The sequence below is a fragment of the Glycine soja genome, chromosome 3 (genome assembly GCF_004193775.1).
Source record: "Glycine soja cultivar W05 chromosome 3, ASM419377v2, whole genome shotgun sequence".
Lineage (NCBI taxonomy): Eukaryota > Viridiplantae > Streptophyta > Magnoliopsida > Fabales > Fabaceae > Glycine > Glycine soja.
In genome coordinates this window covers 1423122-1439513 of record NC_041004.1, presented here as the reverse complement: position 1 = coordinate 1439513, position 16392 = coordinate 1423122, and the positions used below count along the sequence as shown (strand labels likewise).

The window sequence follows — 16392 nt, the reverse complement described above, 5'->3', positions numbered from 1 at the left end:
CAAGTTCTATATATAGGATGATGTGTGTAATTCAGATTATGAAAAAATAATACTCTTATTGATTTGTTTTGGAGAGGTTCTTTCTGGTTCTCGAATTTCAGGAACCACAGTTACTAAAATTCAGATAATGTAACAGTATCAGTTAAAAAAAATGTTTAATGCTAAGAAAGGAAAAGCTCATGAAGTGAACTGTAATCAACATATTCACATTCAATCAATCTTCACGTTTACTAATAAAATTTGTCCTAGTGCTTTGATTCAACTTTCTTGTTTGACACCGGTTAACAATATTGAACACTAATAGAAGATGCAGCTAATCTGTAATGCACTTTGTACTAACAATTACACTAAGTATCCATTTCCAATACTAGAAAGTGACTCATATTTTAAAATCATACCATAATACCAACAGCAGCCAAAGCCTCACCGTCCACATGCATGTGCTCCAGGGATTCCAGCATTGTTTACCTACACAGATTTCCAAGTTTCAAATACTTATGGTCATTCAGAATGGCTACTTGCACAATCAAGTATGCATCATTATTGCAACCAGTTTATGTTGATTATATAACGTGTCAAACCTAAGGACATATTACTTTAAATAAATGGAATGCAACCAACTTAAACCAGATTGATCATCTGTTTAATTAAATCCTTGAAAGTATAACATGTTTTGGTACAAGACAGAACATGGATGCTAATTAAATGAAAAGATGAAATTGCAGCCAAGTTACCATAGTAAGAGTATTGAAAGTTTCATTTACTTTTCAAAATAATGAGAATGTTGCAGAAAGAGATGGATATATGTGTATGTCATTCAAAAGAGAGAAGATTTAACAATATTTTCTAATACATGTCTTCCAATACTCTAAAACTTAATGAAATTTAATAGAAACCACAAAATTACGAATAAAATTCAATAAATAAAGAGACTCACAATATTTTACAAATCTAAAAAAATATCCAATTAATAATAAAGAATGTCTAGAGAGAATGTTGCTAATATTTATTTAGAGAAAGCACCGTGCCAGAGGGAGAATAACGAACGGCCAATGACGATGAGGATAAAAAAATAGAGAGAGACCAACAACGTGTGAAGGGAATGTGTGAGAATTGGATAAAAACTGAAACAAAAATTAATAAATTCATTTTTATTGTTTTTGAAATAGAGTAAAAACTGTTTTGAAAACAAGACAAAAATTAACTCAGCCTCTTTTACCAAACACGTTTCTGTTTCAAAAATACATTTTAAAACAGAAAACTGGAAACTTAGAACCATTCGGTAGGGAAAAAAAAAAAAAAACAAACAGTCCCCAACATATCATTCATCTGAAACTAATATTAATTATGGGACAAGAGTATTTAATTGAATTTCTGAAGAAAAAAAATCATACGTTTTATCAAAGTTTTAATTTTATTATCTAACCCTGTTGATTATAAAATAAATTTGATTTAATTTAATTTGGTATTTTGATCGAAAGTAGTTCAGATTTCTTTTTAATTTTCTATTTTTAGAAATAATAAATAAATTTTGAAATGTATAATACATAATATAATAAAAACTAAATATTTTAAATATGTATAGAGTTGAAATTAATATACCTAATTAACTAACGTTACATTTAGATTACTAAAGAGAACAAATAAGTGTAACTCATTTGGTTATTTTAAAAAAAGTGTAACTCAATTGATTGAGTAACATGTGTAAATTATTATATAAATTTTCTAGTATCTGAATTTAATTCCTACATATATTAAATAAAAAATGACAAATATTAACCAGTATGTTTGGGTATTGATTTAAAAATTAAAAGAAAAAATATATTTCAAAGTTATCTTATACGTGATTTCCAATATCCTAAAAGCAATAGTTAGTCATAACCTTAAAAATTTACTAAAAGAAAATCTATACAAAGTTAATCATTCTTTAACTACATTCTATAACTAATAAAGTTATAAACAATATTGAATAATTAAGAAGTAACTTAGAGAATAAGATGTTCACTTAAAAAACTTAGAGAATACGATCAAAGAGAAAATAAACATATGATAATTTCACCAAAACAGTATGAGTGATATAATAATTTCATAATTAAATTTTTTTTTACCAAATCATAATTAAAGTTATATTTATGAATAAAAGGTTGAATTTGGTTTGAATTAGAGAGTATATATTATCAATATATTAGATGTTATTATAGCGTATCATAAAGATAAATTAGTAATATCTATATTAATAGTTTAGTTTATACTAGTTAAATGTTATATTTACAAAATTTTATAGCACTTAAATTTTTTGTCTATTCCCTAAAAAAATTGTCTAATAAAGAGCGTCGATAACATGTTTTTGCAAAAAAAAAATTGATATTTTTTATGCCTAGTTAAATACTAAAAAAAAGAAAAATAAAAAATATGTGCATTAACAAGTTATATATTAGATGATAATAATAACAAAAACACAACTAATTTTACATAATTTTACACTAATTATTGCTTTAATAATTATTATAATAACAACGTATACTAATTAAGTTAAAAATGTACAAGTGTATACATGAAAAATTTCAAGGGAGGGGGACTCGGGCCCTACCCCTCCAGATTCTCCCACACACAAAATTTAAACAAATGAGAATAATAATTAAAGAAAGTAAAATTGATTTTAACTATTAGATTATAATTAAATAAATTGATGGCTTAGATTAAAACTTCAATATTTAATATATCATGTTTATCTAGCTAAGGGAAAATTATTATAGAAAAAAAATTTACATCATTTAAAAAAGACATTTTATATCGGTTGTTAATTGATCTTAAAAATTAATTTTTAAATTGGTCGTTAATCAATCTAAAAAATTAATTTTTAGTATGAATTATTTAAGTAATCAATCTTAAAAGTTAATTTTTAAAATCAATTTTTTAAGTAAACGATTTAAAAAGTAACTCTTGAAATAAATTAAAAAACATGATGTATTAAAAGTTATGGTTTTAATCTTAACCATCAATTTTTTAAATTATAATCTAAAGATTAAAATTAATTCTTCTTATTTTTTTTCATTTTAAATTTCTCCTCTTTTAAAACATTCCCTATATTATATAGTTGTTTGAAACCAAAGAAATTAGTTGAAAAGAAATAGCCAATAATCAGTGTTTTCAAATGATTTGGTCACTAAGAAATAGCCAAGAAAGAAATAAAATGCATTAGCCTATCATTTGTGCATATTTTCTCATCTCATGAGACAAGAAAGTGGGCGAGTGAGAGAATAATAATTTAAATTTTCCAACTACTTTTTTTATATAATATAATTCTCTTAAAAACTTCAAAACTTTTTTTTTGTATTTCTTTATTTTTTTTTTCTCTCTTAACAACCCAAACAATTAAATTCTCTTTTTCCCCTTCACATTACTTCTGCTCTTTTCACCTTTTATCCTTTGTATATTTATTTTTCCTTATCCAATCACAATATAAACATTAGTCAAAAGTGATGAGATTTTCTAGAAGATTTTAGAAAACCAAAATTGCGTTATATTGTGGAAGACGAAAATCTAAAATTGTGGGATAATAAATTACCCAGTGATAATATCGATGAATGCATGGGATCGAGATGGCGTGTTGAATTGTTCCATCCAAGTCAACCCTAGAATTGCCCTAACAATCTAGCAAGTACTTTCTCACGCTCTCTCTTTTATGGCCATGCATCTTTTTCTTTTTCTTTTTTTCTTTTTTCTTTACCTTTTTCTTTAATAAAATAACTCCCATGTTTTAGGTCTACTCTCTTTTTGATATGAATAACTTGATTTTGAACTGTTCACTTCATGTTTTAATAGAGTTGAAAATTTTAGCTGAGTCTTTGACCGTCTTAGCAACTTCATGCTTTGTCATTATTTTCTAGAACACTGAAAACTTCATGTATATTCCTTTATAAAAAAAACAAAGAAAAGAAAAGAAAAGAAAACTTCATATGTATTACTGACAATCTAGAACATGTATTAATAAATCGTGAAAACATGAGTGAAAATTCAATGACAATCTGGTCTTAACAATCTGGTATATTATTTTTATTATATCGTATATAAACTTTTAAAACAAATAGAAAATTGCTTGTAGATTATCATGCATTACAATATATTAAGTTTATTGATAATGATAATAATTATTGAGTTTAATGTGAGTTTTACATAATCATTTAATCATAAATTACCGTTTAAATAATTTTAAAATAATTATTTTAAAATACAACAAATTTATCATATATAATAATTTATGATTAGATGTTTGTGTAAAACTTTTTATACCATCAACGTGTAACAATTTTTCTCATAATTATTTTAAAAGTTATACCAATAATAATTTATAATTAAATCATAATGTAAAATTATTTTAGTGCATGATTATTAATCTCGTACTTTTATCATAATATTTGATAAAAAATACTTTATTTTACTATTTCTGAATTCCTATTGTTAGAAATTAACAATTTATCAAACATCCCTCCAAAATGCATTGTAATTTATCAGCGCCTAAAAAGTCAAAATTGGGATTTTCCTTTCTGGAAGAATCTAAAAGGACAAACAAAAAAAAAAATGCATTGTTATTCACTAATTTGAGAAGAAGAAGGAGTGGGAAACTAATTTAATTTAATTGAAATAGAAAGGTTTTGGAATATACTATACGAGAGCGGTGACGGTGGATATACTATTCTGGAAGGTAGGAATTTGGTGTAGGTGGGTCCACCCGTTTTCCATGCGCTCAAGCAAGTCAACCGGAAAGTGCCTGTAGCCGGTTTCCCACAAGCATTTTCATTGCCACATAACTAATGTCCTAAGCTATGAAGCACACGGATATCGGATACGAATATCTGGATACGAATATGTGGACATCTGTCAAATACATCAAACTCAATTCGGACACGAACGTCGATATCATGATATTGTGTCGGATACCGGATAGAGATTGGGGTGTCCGTGCTTTATAGGTCTAAGTTAAGTAAATCCTACTACTTTGCTACAAAGATCAGGGTGCACAAGGTGAGTTTCAATTTTTTTTCTTTCTCTTTCCCACTTTACCCCTGCACACTCGTCTCTCTCACCAGTCACCACTGTGAACACCTCCATCCCTCGTCGAACAGCCTCTGTTGTGCTCCTCTTCTCATCGATAATCTCCGTTGCCGCATTCAATTGGCGCCACCACGAAACTCGTCACTTCTGATTTGGGTAAATCAACAAATCTAGGTTTTGTCTTCAATCCATTAATGAGAAAGTTGCAATGGTTAAAATCTTGGACCATCATCGTTGTAGATCGCCGGAATAGAAACTCATAGTCGCTACCGGAGAGCTTTTTTAGTTGGAAAGAAGGGAAGAAAGAGAAAAGGAAGGACAAAATGGTATAATGGAAAAGAAGGAATACAGTAAAAAAAATAAAAATAAAATTAGAAAAACTGGTAATCAATCTGATTCGTACATTTTTTTAATTAATAAATTTCACGATCCAGATCAATTTATCACTAGCTGACGCACATGCAAGACTTGTTTTGCTGTTGCAGGTTAGAATAATTATTAGAATGAAATTTGAACCTAATATTGTATCTAAAAAAAAAGTGTTAAGGATGCGTTCTTTAACATATTTTTTTATTATTAATTAAAATTTATAATTTTTTAATAGGTCTTATTTTTCATTTGATAACTCTCTTCTTTATTTTTGTAGTTTTTAATAAGTTTCAACCGTTGAATGTGTGTTAGAAAAAATGTTAAAAAATATCTTGTTAGCCTTTATTCTAAAAAATACCTATCCAACTTTATAATATGTACATCCTTTCTATAATACTATATTTTTAGTTGTTTTAATCCTTTTAAAAAAAGTGATGTTTTAGAATTTTAAGTCCCTTTTAAATATATCCTTATTTAATATTCTCTTTGGATTGAAATATAAGAAAAAAATAAAAAATAATTCATATTTATTAAGAAAATTAGTTAATATTATTTAATTTTGATAGTCTAAAAAAGAAAAACAATACATTTCCTTAATTGCATAAGACAAAAATAAGAAGATAATTGACATAAAGGGGTATTTTGAAGATGGTATCATTAAAAAGGAAAGAATTGATTTAAATTTATTTATATTTTAGTTCATCACACAAAGAATTATTATTTTTTTTGCTAATATTTTAATCTAGATACAGTAGTATTCACAATTAGTGATTTAGCGGTGTAGAGTAGACATTAATTAAGAATGAACTGAAGTATTAAATAAGGATATTTTAATTCAAATAAAATTATTTTTTATTTTCATTGAATATTTTTGGGTTGGTTTAGTATTTTTTTCTTAAACTTTTTTGATTTTTTTACTTTTAGTCCTTAATTGAATTTTAATGACATCAAATTAGTTGATGAAAGATTAAAAAATACTCTTTACCAAATAAATTACATGTCGTGCTATATTATCGGTCAATGGTATTAGTTGATAACAGGGACTAAATTTGGTAATGAAGAAAAAATTCAAGAACTTTGATCAATCAAAATTTAAATTAGGAACTAAAAACAAAAAGTTTTTAAAGAAAAAAAATAATAAATCCAATATTTTTTAATCTAGATTTTAGATACATTAACCATAAACAATTAAAGATGAGATTGAGATAATATTAATAAGCTGACTCTAGTTAATTGAGACCGTGAACTACAAATAAAACTTGAAATTAAGGAGCAACTAATTAGAATATAGGAAAAAATAAAAACAACTTTATAAATATCTAAATTATAAAATATGGTTTAATTAAACAAAAATAATTTAAAATTTTGATTCAAGGTTTTATTTAAAAAGTTAAAAATAAAATGCTTAGCCTTAACTAAAAGCAATAGAATTATTCAACTAAGAGACAAGACAATGCCTTAATTTGGCGGACATCATTCTCTCTTTGACCGACTGTGAACGGGTTGAGAAATTTCATGCAGACTTTAGATGGAACAACCTTGAAAGTGTTGCACCATAATTAATGGACTAGCGTAGCTGTCATTAATGAAGTTATAGACTTTTGAAGTTCTATTTTAATTAACAACATCATTAAGATTATGTACTATATGATTTTTAATTTGTCTTTTATATTAATTGCAGAGTAATTTACTTTTATATATTTGAACCTTTCATGTTTCAATTGTGCTACAATCTTAAAGTTGTTATTGTGTTTTCTTTGACCAGCTGGGGAAATGATCATAGCTAGCCCTGAATTATGTAGTGTAGTTAGAACAACACAACCCCTCCTTAATTATGCTGATTTGGTGCTTATACATTAAGGTCATTGGATGTTCTAGTTCGTCGATCACAATTAAATGTTAGCTTGTGGGGGAAAATAATTTAAAATTGGGGTAACTTTATTTCATACATGAGAAGTTTTTATTTCAAATAACGGTTATTTTTAATGGAAGGTTTGTTTTTTTTACAAGCCTAATGTAAGGTTAAAAATCATGTGTTTGAGATAAGACTTGAACATATCCCTAGCTCAAAATTTATGTTTGAGAAGTTAAATTTACATCAATATTATCTAAGTTTATATTTAGATATATAAGGTTTTTTTATCTGTAAAAATTAAACATAGTATAAGAAGTTTTACAACATTAACACATTTAAGATTTACAATAATGTATCTAAGTTCAAAGTTTATGTTCACAGCATACAATAAATTTTGTGAACAACAAAAATCTAAGTTGATCAGTAAAATTTATTTCAATTTGATGGGCAAAATCTACCGTGACAGTGAGATTTATCTCTTACAAATTATCCCTATAAAGTATATATTGCATTTCAACATAGATATATAAATTTAAGTTTAAAACATTTCCAATGTCTATTTGTTTATTCTTATTTTTTACTTGTGCAACATTTAGCTACCACCTACAATTCTCACTTTATAAGATAAATTTTCATAATGATAAAATTATTATTATTATTATTATCTCTAAATATATTTTTTATGTACGATTGTAGCAAATAAGAATAATTCGTAATAAAAATTAAAATATAAATATGTAATTTAATTATTTATTTAAGATAAACTTATTTAAAAGAAAATAAATAAGAATTTAACATAAAGAAATATAGATTCTTATTAAATAAGGACATGTATCATATTATAGAAGATTTAACTCAATGTATATGAGTTATTGTAAATTTTTTATATCCAACTACGACTTCTACAAATAAAAAATATGTACTAATCACGTTATTTTTTTAGGGGATGAATCACCTTATTCTAATTCAGCAATTAAAAATAAAATGAATCACCACAGAACACATGAAGATCTACTGACACAGCTTTTTCGGCTTAAAAAAGTAGTCTTAAGTTTGATGTGTCACACGCAATCATCATATTGCCTCTAACAAAATTATCTCTTTTAAATGATATATATATATATATATAATTTATAAAAAATGGGTAAAATATATTTTTATTCAATCCGATCATTTTTTAAATTATTTTCATTCTCTTTCTCTTAGGGTGTAGTTTAAAGACTTCAAAAATCTAAAGCAAATTTAAGGATGAAATTTTTTATTTACTTATAAAATAGTTTATTAAAATTATTATTATTTTATTTAAAATTAATTTTACAGACTTTTATGATGTAAAATTATCGATTAAATTAATTGTTGTAATTAATAATTACTTATAATATTTTAATTAAAATTTATTTTTAAATATAATTTTATAATAATTTTTTTTGAGCTGCTTGAGACTTAAGCTGATCCTGATCCTGCTTTCTCTCTTATCAAATAATCCAACTTGTTACCAAAAAATAAATAGTCCAAGTTAATTCTCTCTTTCCCCTTCATTTTTTTGCTTATCAGTTATTAACAGAAAATAACATAACTTATAAGAAATTTAACTTTATCAATAATTATAAAGTCCCTGACAGTTGTTGTGTTAATTCTTAAGAATTAAAAAAAATAAAGGCTGTATGGTAAAAGTGGCAGTTGAATTTTTTCCCCTTTAACAATGTCCAACTGTACTCAAAATAATTAACAGTAAAAAACAGCAAAAGTCAACCCAGAACAAAAGTCCTTTGTGGTGTGCAATTACTGATGTCGTTAGGTAAACCTCTCAAGCGAGTTTTGGGATTTTGATCCATGCCTCTTGTCTCCATCACTTCTTATTCTGGCGATTATGTACTCAGTTTTCTAGATGAACCAAACCAATTCTACTAAAAAAGAATCAAACAGATAGTGATAAATAACCATTGTTAATATTTTTAATGGATAAATAGTAAAATTCTTTTACAAAAGTACGATTTGATGACAAATTTTCTATAAAAAATAAAAATTACAAATTTAGTGTATAAATATGTAAAAATATATGACAAATGAGTTTTACTGTTAAGTTTATGATACTATTTTTTTTATTAAGCTTAAACCTAAGTTATATTTTTAAAGAACTAATTTTATATTGAATTACAAAATTTAAAAATTAATTTATAATTAAATTATTTAATATGGATCACTTTTTACATATTTAAAAATTAAATTTAAATTATTTATCTTTCATAATAATTTTTGACCGTTTCATATTTTTAAGAACATTTAATTATTTCTTTTTTTTTATTGTGTAACATCCAGGAGAGATAGATTAGCATTATTTTATGATAGGGACAATATCACATCACTGACATAAATGTCAAAGTAATATTTAACACATACTAGAAGATGTCCCAACCCATATGACTATATAATATTCGGCACTAACATTTTTTTTCATATGGAATAAAAGTGAACTTACATTATTTAATAGCCGTCATCCACTTTAAATATTATCCTCCTCCTCCTTGTGCGTCCAATTCATCCAGATTCAACAAGAACTAATGGGCATGGCAGATGCAAAACAAAGGTAGCACTTTCTCTCTTTATGTTTTGGGCCCAACTAAACACTTACTTTCCTTTCCTTCTATGTGTGTATTTTTGGTAACATTTTTAAGGATTATTTTGATTGAGCTTTTTTTTTTTTTTTTTTTTTTCAGATATGCTGTTGTCACAGGTGCAAACAAAGGGATAGGATTGGAGACAGTGAAAGGGTTGGCCTCAAATGGAATCAAGGTGGTGCTCACAGCCAGGGATGTGAAGAGGGGTTACCAAGCTGTTGAGGAATTGAAGAGAGAATTTGGTTTCTCTGACCTTGTGGTGTTTCACCAGCTTGATGTCACTGACCCTTCTAGTGTTGCTTCTTTGGTTGAGTTTGTTAAGATCAAGTTTGGGAGACTTGATATCTTGGTATGAAGATTTTGATCATAGATAGTACTGAATATTCTGAATTCTGCTTCCTTTTTACTTTTTATCTTTCATTTTTTGTTTTCTACTTTCTCTTTTTCTGTGTGTAAAGGCACACAGTTTAATGAGTTTTAATAATATATAGGACAATGCATTGGAATCTTGCATATGCATTGTCCCCCACCACTTAGTTTGTTCAATTGAAAAATATGATTCTCAAATTCCATTTGTCTGGTGATTCTGATGCACAACACTGGCGGTGAATAGTGCTTGTCCAAGACTTTTCCTTTTACTGTTCTTATGTATTTTCTTAATGGTCCAATTCTCCATCTGTTCCCCTAATAAGTCTTCCTAGGATGAACAATATATTTGTAGTTTATCTTGGAATGGTTTTCATAATTCTACAAGCTAACAATATATTTGTAGTTTATCTTGGAATGGTTTTCATAATTGATTGATCTGCAAAATCATTGAGCTCAGCCTGATCTGGCTCACACCAACCTGATTCAGAGTTTAGACTCTTAGTACCAAAACCTTTCATGACTTATATTGGTGATGTTGAAAAATCTCAATGAGTTCACCATAGCAATAAAAATTTTCAAATACATGTGCAGGTGAACAATGCAGGAATAAGTGGATTCAATACAGATGGCATGGTCAGTGTGCATATTTTTTTTTACACTCTGAGTGTATTGTTCTATCTATATTAAAAGCTTCTAAAAATGATTTGGGTTTCTTTTACACCGTGATTCAGGTGCCATCCAAAATTAATTGGAAGGAGTTACCTCAAACTTATGAGATGGCAGAAAAATGCCTAACAACAAACTACTATGGTGCTAAGGAAACAACTGAGGCATTTATTCCCCTTCTTCAGTTATCCAATTTACCCATGATTGTTAATGTTTCCTCTGAAGCAGGATTATTAAAGGTACCAAAATAACATAATTTTGGATTGTTTTAAATAAAATTTAATTTCAATATATTGTTAGCTTAAATTTTTTTACACAACCAATCAATCAATCAGAAATCATGGTAGATAATCTTTGATTGGATGATAGTGTAAAATAAGTGTATTTAAATCAAATTCTTTGAAATATGATGTTATATTACTTCAACAACATTAACAGATTTGCTATGGTGTGTTTCAGTACATATCAAATGAATGGGCTAGGAGTGTGTTAGATGACACTGAAAATCTCACTGAAGAGCTAATAGATGAGGTGTTAAAGGAGTATATGAAAGACTTAGATGATGGTTTACTAGAGAAAAAAGGGTGGCCAACCTATTTGTCTGCATATATGGTCTCAAAAGCAGCCATGAATTCATACACAAGGCTTCTGGCTTATAGGCACCAAAAATTGTGCATCAATTGTGTATGTCCTGGTTCTGTTAAAACAGACATTAACAGAAACACTGGCATCTTATCTGTTGAAAATGGTGCTGCTAGTGTTGTGAGATTAGCACTCTTGCCTAATGGTTCCCCTTCTGGCCACTTCTTTACTCGGCAAGAAGTGTCCAGCTTTTGAACGATTTTTAGGCTCTGGTTGGATGAAGTTTTTCATAAGTACTTACAGGATAAGAAAATAAGAAAGGAAAAAAAATTAAATTAGCTTCTTTTATAAGCTAAAGTTAACTTACATAAGTTAATCTGTAAAAAATTTCTTGTATCAACTTCTCTAAATGTTGATTTTAACTTGTGTATAACTCAATTTTGGCTTATAAAAGAAACGTATTTCATTTTTCTTTCTCATTTTTTTCTTGTATGAGTTTTATAAAGAAGTTTATCCAACCAGAATTAAACCTGTGTCTTACAATCTTGCAAATCACATGAGGAAAAATGATAGGAGGTGTGGTGTGTCTTGGATGAAATTGTTACCCTTCTAGTCTTTTTTGTCACATTATGGCATGTGGGGAAATGCATCTAAGTTACTTGGCTATTTTAACTTCTCACATTGTTGGCGCTTCAAATGGTCAAATTCCAAATTGCAATGGTTTTTTGTACCATCATATATACCACGGCATGAACCTTTCGGCTGTGAAGAAATTGTCAACATTAGGTCATTACAATGTTGGGCCTTGTCAATTTGTCATCTTATTCATGAAGAGTTCTATTTGACTTCAAACTTTAAACACACGTGCAATGGTAAAGCACTGTTGATAGTGAAACAGCAATGATGGGTGTCAAGAATTCCTGATACGACAAAAGAAAACACAACAATTGTAGCAGGACATACCATTATTTATGTAGGCTTTACCAAATTTACTATTTGTGTCACTCTCTTGTAACATAATTAATATTATTGTTATGATAATATAACTTATTAATGTGAAAGGATCCTTACATTAAAAATGTATGGCGCAAACTTTTCAAGGCTTGCAGGTTTTTCTTTCTTTCTTTATCCATAGTAATCAAACATAAATATTAAAAATTTATAACTTAAGAACACCACTCCGATAATTCAGTTACACCTCCTGATTTTCAAGGCTTGCAGTTGATTGAATTTTAACCATACTGCTCAAATAATTGGCTTTAGTGCTTTGTTTCTACATTGGATATTTATGTTAGAATTATATCTTTTGTACCACTTCTTTTTCACAATATATTTTATAGCACATTGCACAAAATAGTAAATAAATACTCTCTTTTGAACTCAATTATAAGAAAAATAAAATAAATAGACTTAAATATAAATAAATTTTAACTATTTTTATCTTATTTAATGATATTATCCCAAAATATTTCTCTATTAATTGAGATGTTATTTCTAATGTCTCTTTTTTTACTTTTAATATCAAGTTTTAATAAAAACATATGAATGTGATTAATAGAATTAAATGATATTAATTAATTTGTCTAATTAGCACAAAAGTTAGTTAATTTTATTATATTTAAATATGAAAGAAATATATATTATTATTTAATCACAAATTAACAATTTTTATACTAATCATTTTAAAAACTATCTTAATAATACTTTTTATTTTTCATATAAACATGATATTAAGTTATTATTTATTAATTTGGAGGACGAAAACGCACACACTCGAAGAATCAAGCCCAACGCAAAGACATAACTATGTGCACCCAAGGCATCATGTGGTCGGTGGATGTGATGTTTCCTATTGAGAAACACCAAAACTTAGTCTAAGGCATCTCCAATAGATCATATTGGATATGAATCTTAAGATATGAAGATCTGTTTTTTTTTTTCTTCTGAGACCCAATTATTAGAGACATCTTCAAGATGTTCATGCTTGAAGTTGAATTTTTGTAGAAAAATCCTGAAAATTTGTATGTTTTTTTTTAAATAATTTTTTATTGCCTTTTTCCTTAATTGATTATTGGGGGAAGAAATAAATCCAGAAGAAGAAGAACAACAATAAATCTGTCACATTCCAACAATAACAAAATAAATACATGACAATATAATTTTAAAACAAATAATAAAAAATAAAATCAATTACAAAATGCAAGATCCGTGTAGAGAGACATGACGGTCAACGCGCGGCCATTAGGGTTAGATAAGAGGTGACGGGAAGAGAAAACACCAAGCTTGGGCGGAGGAAGAGGGAGAGGCACGTGGTAGAAGAGAGCTTGGGGGCATGGAGATGGGTGGGGGAAGAAGAGAAACATAAGAGACAAAACGTAGAAGGGGGAGGGGGTCGTGTAACATTTTTTTATCGTTACTATTAATTTTAGAATGTTGCATTGACCTTTAGGGTAGGAAGCAGTTTTATTTTACCTGCAAATATAAGATGTTATAGGAGTTCATTAACAATTTCAAGTAAACTCGTGAAATATGTTTAAATTTTTTTTTATCACAATAATAATAAAATTTAATTTTTATTGTTTAATGTCGATGTTTGTTTTTCTGATCAATCTTATGGATTGTTATAGGTTTAAATTATATTGACGAATAAATATTTTAATTATTAACAAATTTTGTGTATTTGAATATTTTTTGAAATTAAAAATATATAATTAATTATTTTAAAATAAATTGTAAATAAATATTAAAAAATGAACCTCTTATCGGATTTAAAAAAATGATTTAAGATCTATTATAGGAATAAAAAATTTAAAAGATCTTGAAAGTGATATAACACATTAAATTCTATTAAAAAAGTAATTATGATCTAAAAGTGAGATCTCCTATTAAAGATACCTTAAATGTGTGTTTGAATCATCTATCAAAGATATCTTAAATGTGTGTTTGGATCACCCCTAAAACAATTTGAAAAGAAGGTTGGAGAAACAACAATATTCATACTCGGAAATGGTCTCGGATTTTGTGTTGTGGCAAGTCCACCAAAGAAACAAATACAAACTAAATGAAAAGTAAATGCGTGTTTGAATTAGCATCCTGATATGTGTTTGATCAATTTTTCAAATCATGATATACCAGAAAAGCAACTAAAAATTGTTTTTGTGATCCAAGTTTGAGTGCATATTTGGGAAAACGCTGGTGAGACAAAAAAGAAAAAAAATTTGCTAACAGATTAAGAATAAGTTTCTTACTTTTATGTTGGACCATTAGATTTGCATATTTTGTGAATGAAAATCCAAACATGATTATGTCTCATGAAAAGTGTAAAAAATTGGTTGGTAACTAGAAAGTTAAAGTTAAGTTATTAGATTAAAAATATTCAGTAAAACTAGTTAGTTATTAAAGTAGTTTAAAAGTGAAATAAAAAATTAATAATATCATGATTTATTTAAAAAAATACTAAGAAAAGTGAATAAATATATCAAGGATAAAAGTGTAAAAAATATTAAGGACCAAAAGCTAAAAATTAAGTTTAAAAAAATGGTGCTTTAAGTAACATTTTAAAAAAAATATTAGAAATTATTAAAAAGATTTACTGATCGAATAACCAAATAAACTTTTCAGCTATTAAAAAAATTTAAAAATTAACTAAAATATATTGTTGAACACTTATATATAAATATTATTAATGTAATTTTTTATTTAAGGAAATGGTTAATTTGGTTCTCAAAACTTGGAAATGAAAAAAGACTGTCAATTTAGTACTTAAAATATAATCAAAAATTTATTTTGTGTGTTATAAAAGTGTAGTTTGTTATTTATTCCAGTAAAAGAAAAATTAAAAAGCTGTGAAATCATTCATTTTCTTGACGAGCTCATAGGGCATAGCAGGGATGAGAATCTGGACAACTGTATCTGAGAAGGTTAATAGCTATCTGCAAAACTGATTCAACACCAAAAGCTTTAAAACCATAGAGCAAGATCCTAAATTAAGACACTTGTGCTATTTAAATGAGGAGATTAATTAATAGTTTCTTTTGGTGGAATAATGAATACTATGTACTATATATGAGTGTAAGGTCTCTAATTTACACTAACATCCAACAAAATTTAAATATTTAGCTTGCATGATGAGGCTCAATAAAAATATGTTATAAATAAAAAAAAAGTCTAAGCACGTGGTTAAGAAGTCAAGCCATTACTAGTTGGTGTGATTTGTCCCAAACTTTATACCTTTGTCATGTTGTTCACTGTACACGCAATTTGAGGAAGTGGAATTGGACGTACTTTTGTTTTTTCTGCAGAGATAGGACATAAAATAAAATTACAGCTAACCATGAAAAAGAAAAAGAAAATGCAGTGATTGTATTTTATTAATAGTAAATAAACAGAATAGAATAAACTAAATTTGTACTCGTGTTTTCAACGGGTTATTCACAAATAAAAAATAATTATTAATTATAATATTTTTTTTATCATACATTAATACTAGTATTAGTATTAATTATTGTATATAAATATTAAAATAAAGAAACAAAACTATCAATATTAAAAGAAAATATGATGTTTCTGAGACACGGGAAAGAATGAAAGATGTCTCAGGTTATTGTAATTCTATTTTTATTTAAATTACTTTCGAAATTATTCTGTACATATATAAATAATATTTACTAATATTTTCATAAAAAAATTATAATTATAATAAACATTCCATTATTTTATAGTAATTATACTTTTAAATGTTAAATTAATATTTGACATAATATTATTATTCTAGTAAGATTATCTATGATAAATTCATTATATTTTCCTTCTTCTTTCTTTTAGATGTATGTACTGTATATTTTACATGCTATTAGTAATTTTTCTCTCTTAGCTATC

At 26.8% G+C, this 16392-nt stretch overlaps 1 protein-coding gene across 1 annotated transcript; it reads left to right on the top strand.

Annotated features, from left to right (window-relative positions):
* The first annotated feature begins 9729 nt into the window (after nucleotides 1–9729).
* LOC114405778 ((+)-neomenthol dehydrogenase-like) lies at nucleotides 9730–12593 on the top strand. Its single transcript, XM_028368272.1, has 5 exons — nucleotides 9730–9866; nucleotides 9997–10246; nucleotides 10858–10899; nucleotides 10998–11171; nucleotides 11392–12593. Exons 1-5 carry the CDS (start codon nucleotides 9841–9843, stop codon nucleotides 11767–11769), a joined length of 870 nt encoding a protein of 289 aa, XP_028224073.1. The 5' UTR covers nucleotides 9730–9840; the 3' UTR covers nucleotides 11770–12593.
* The last annotated feature ends 3799 nt before the right edge of the window (nucleotides 12594–16392 follow it).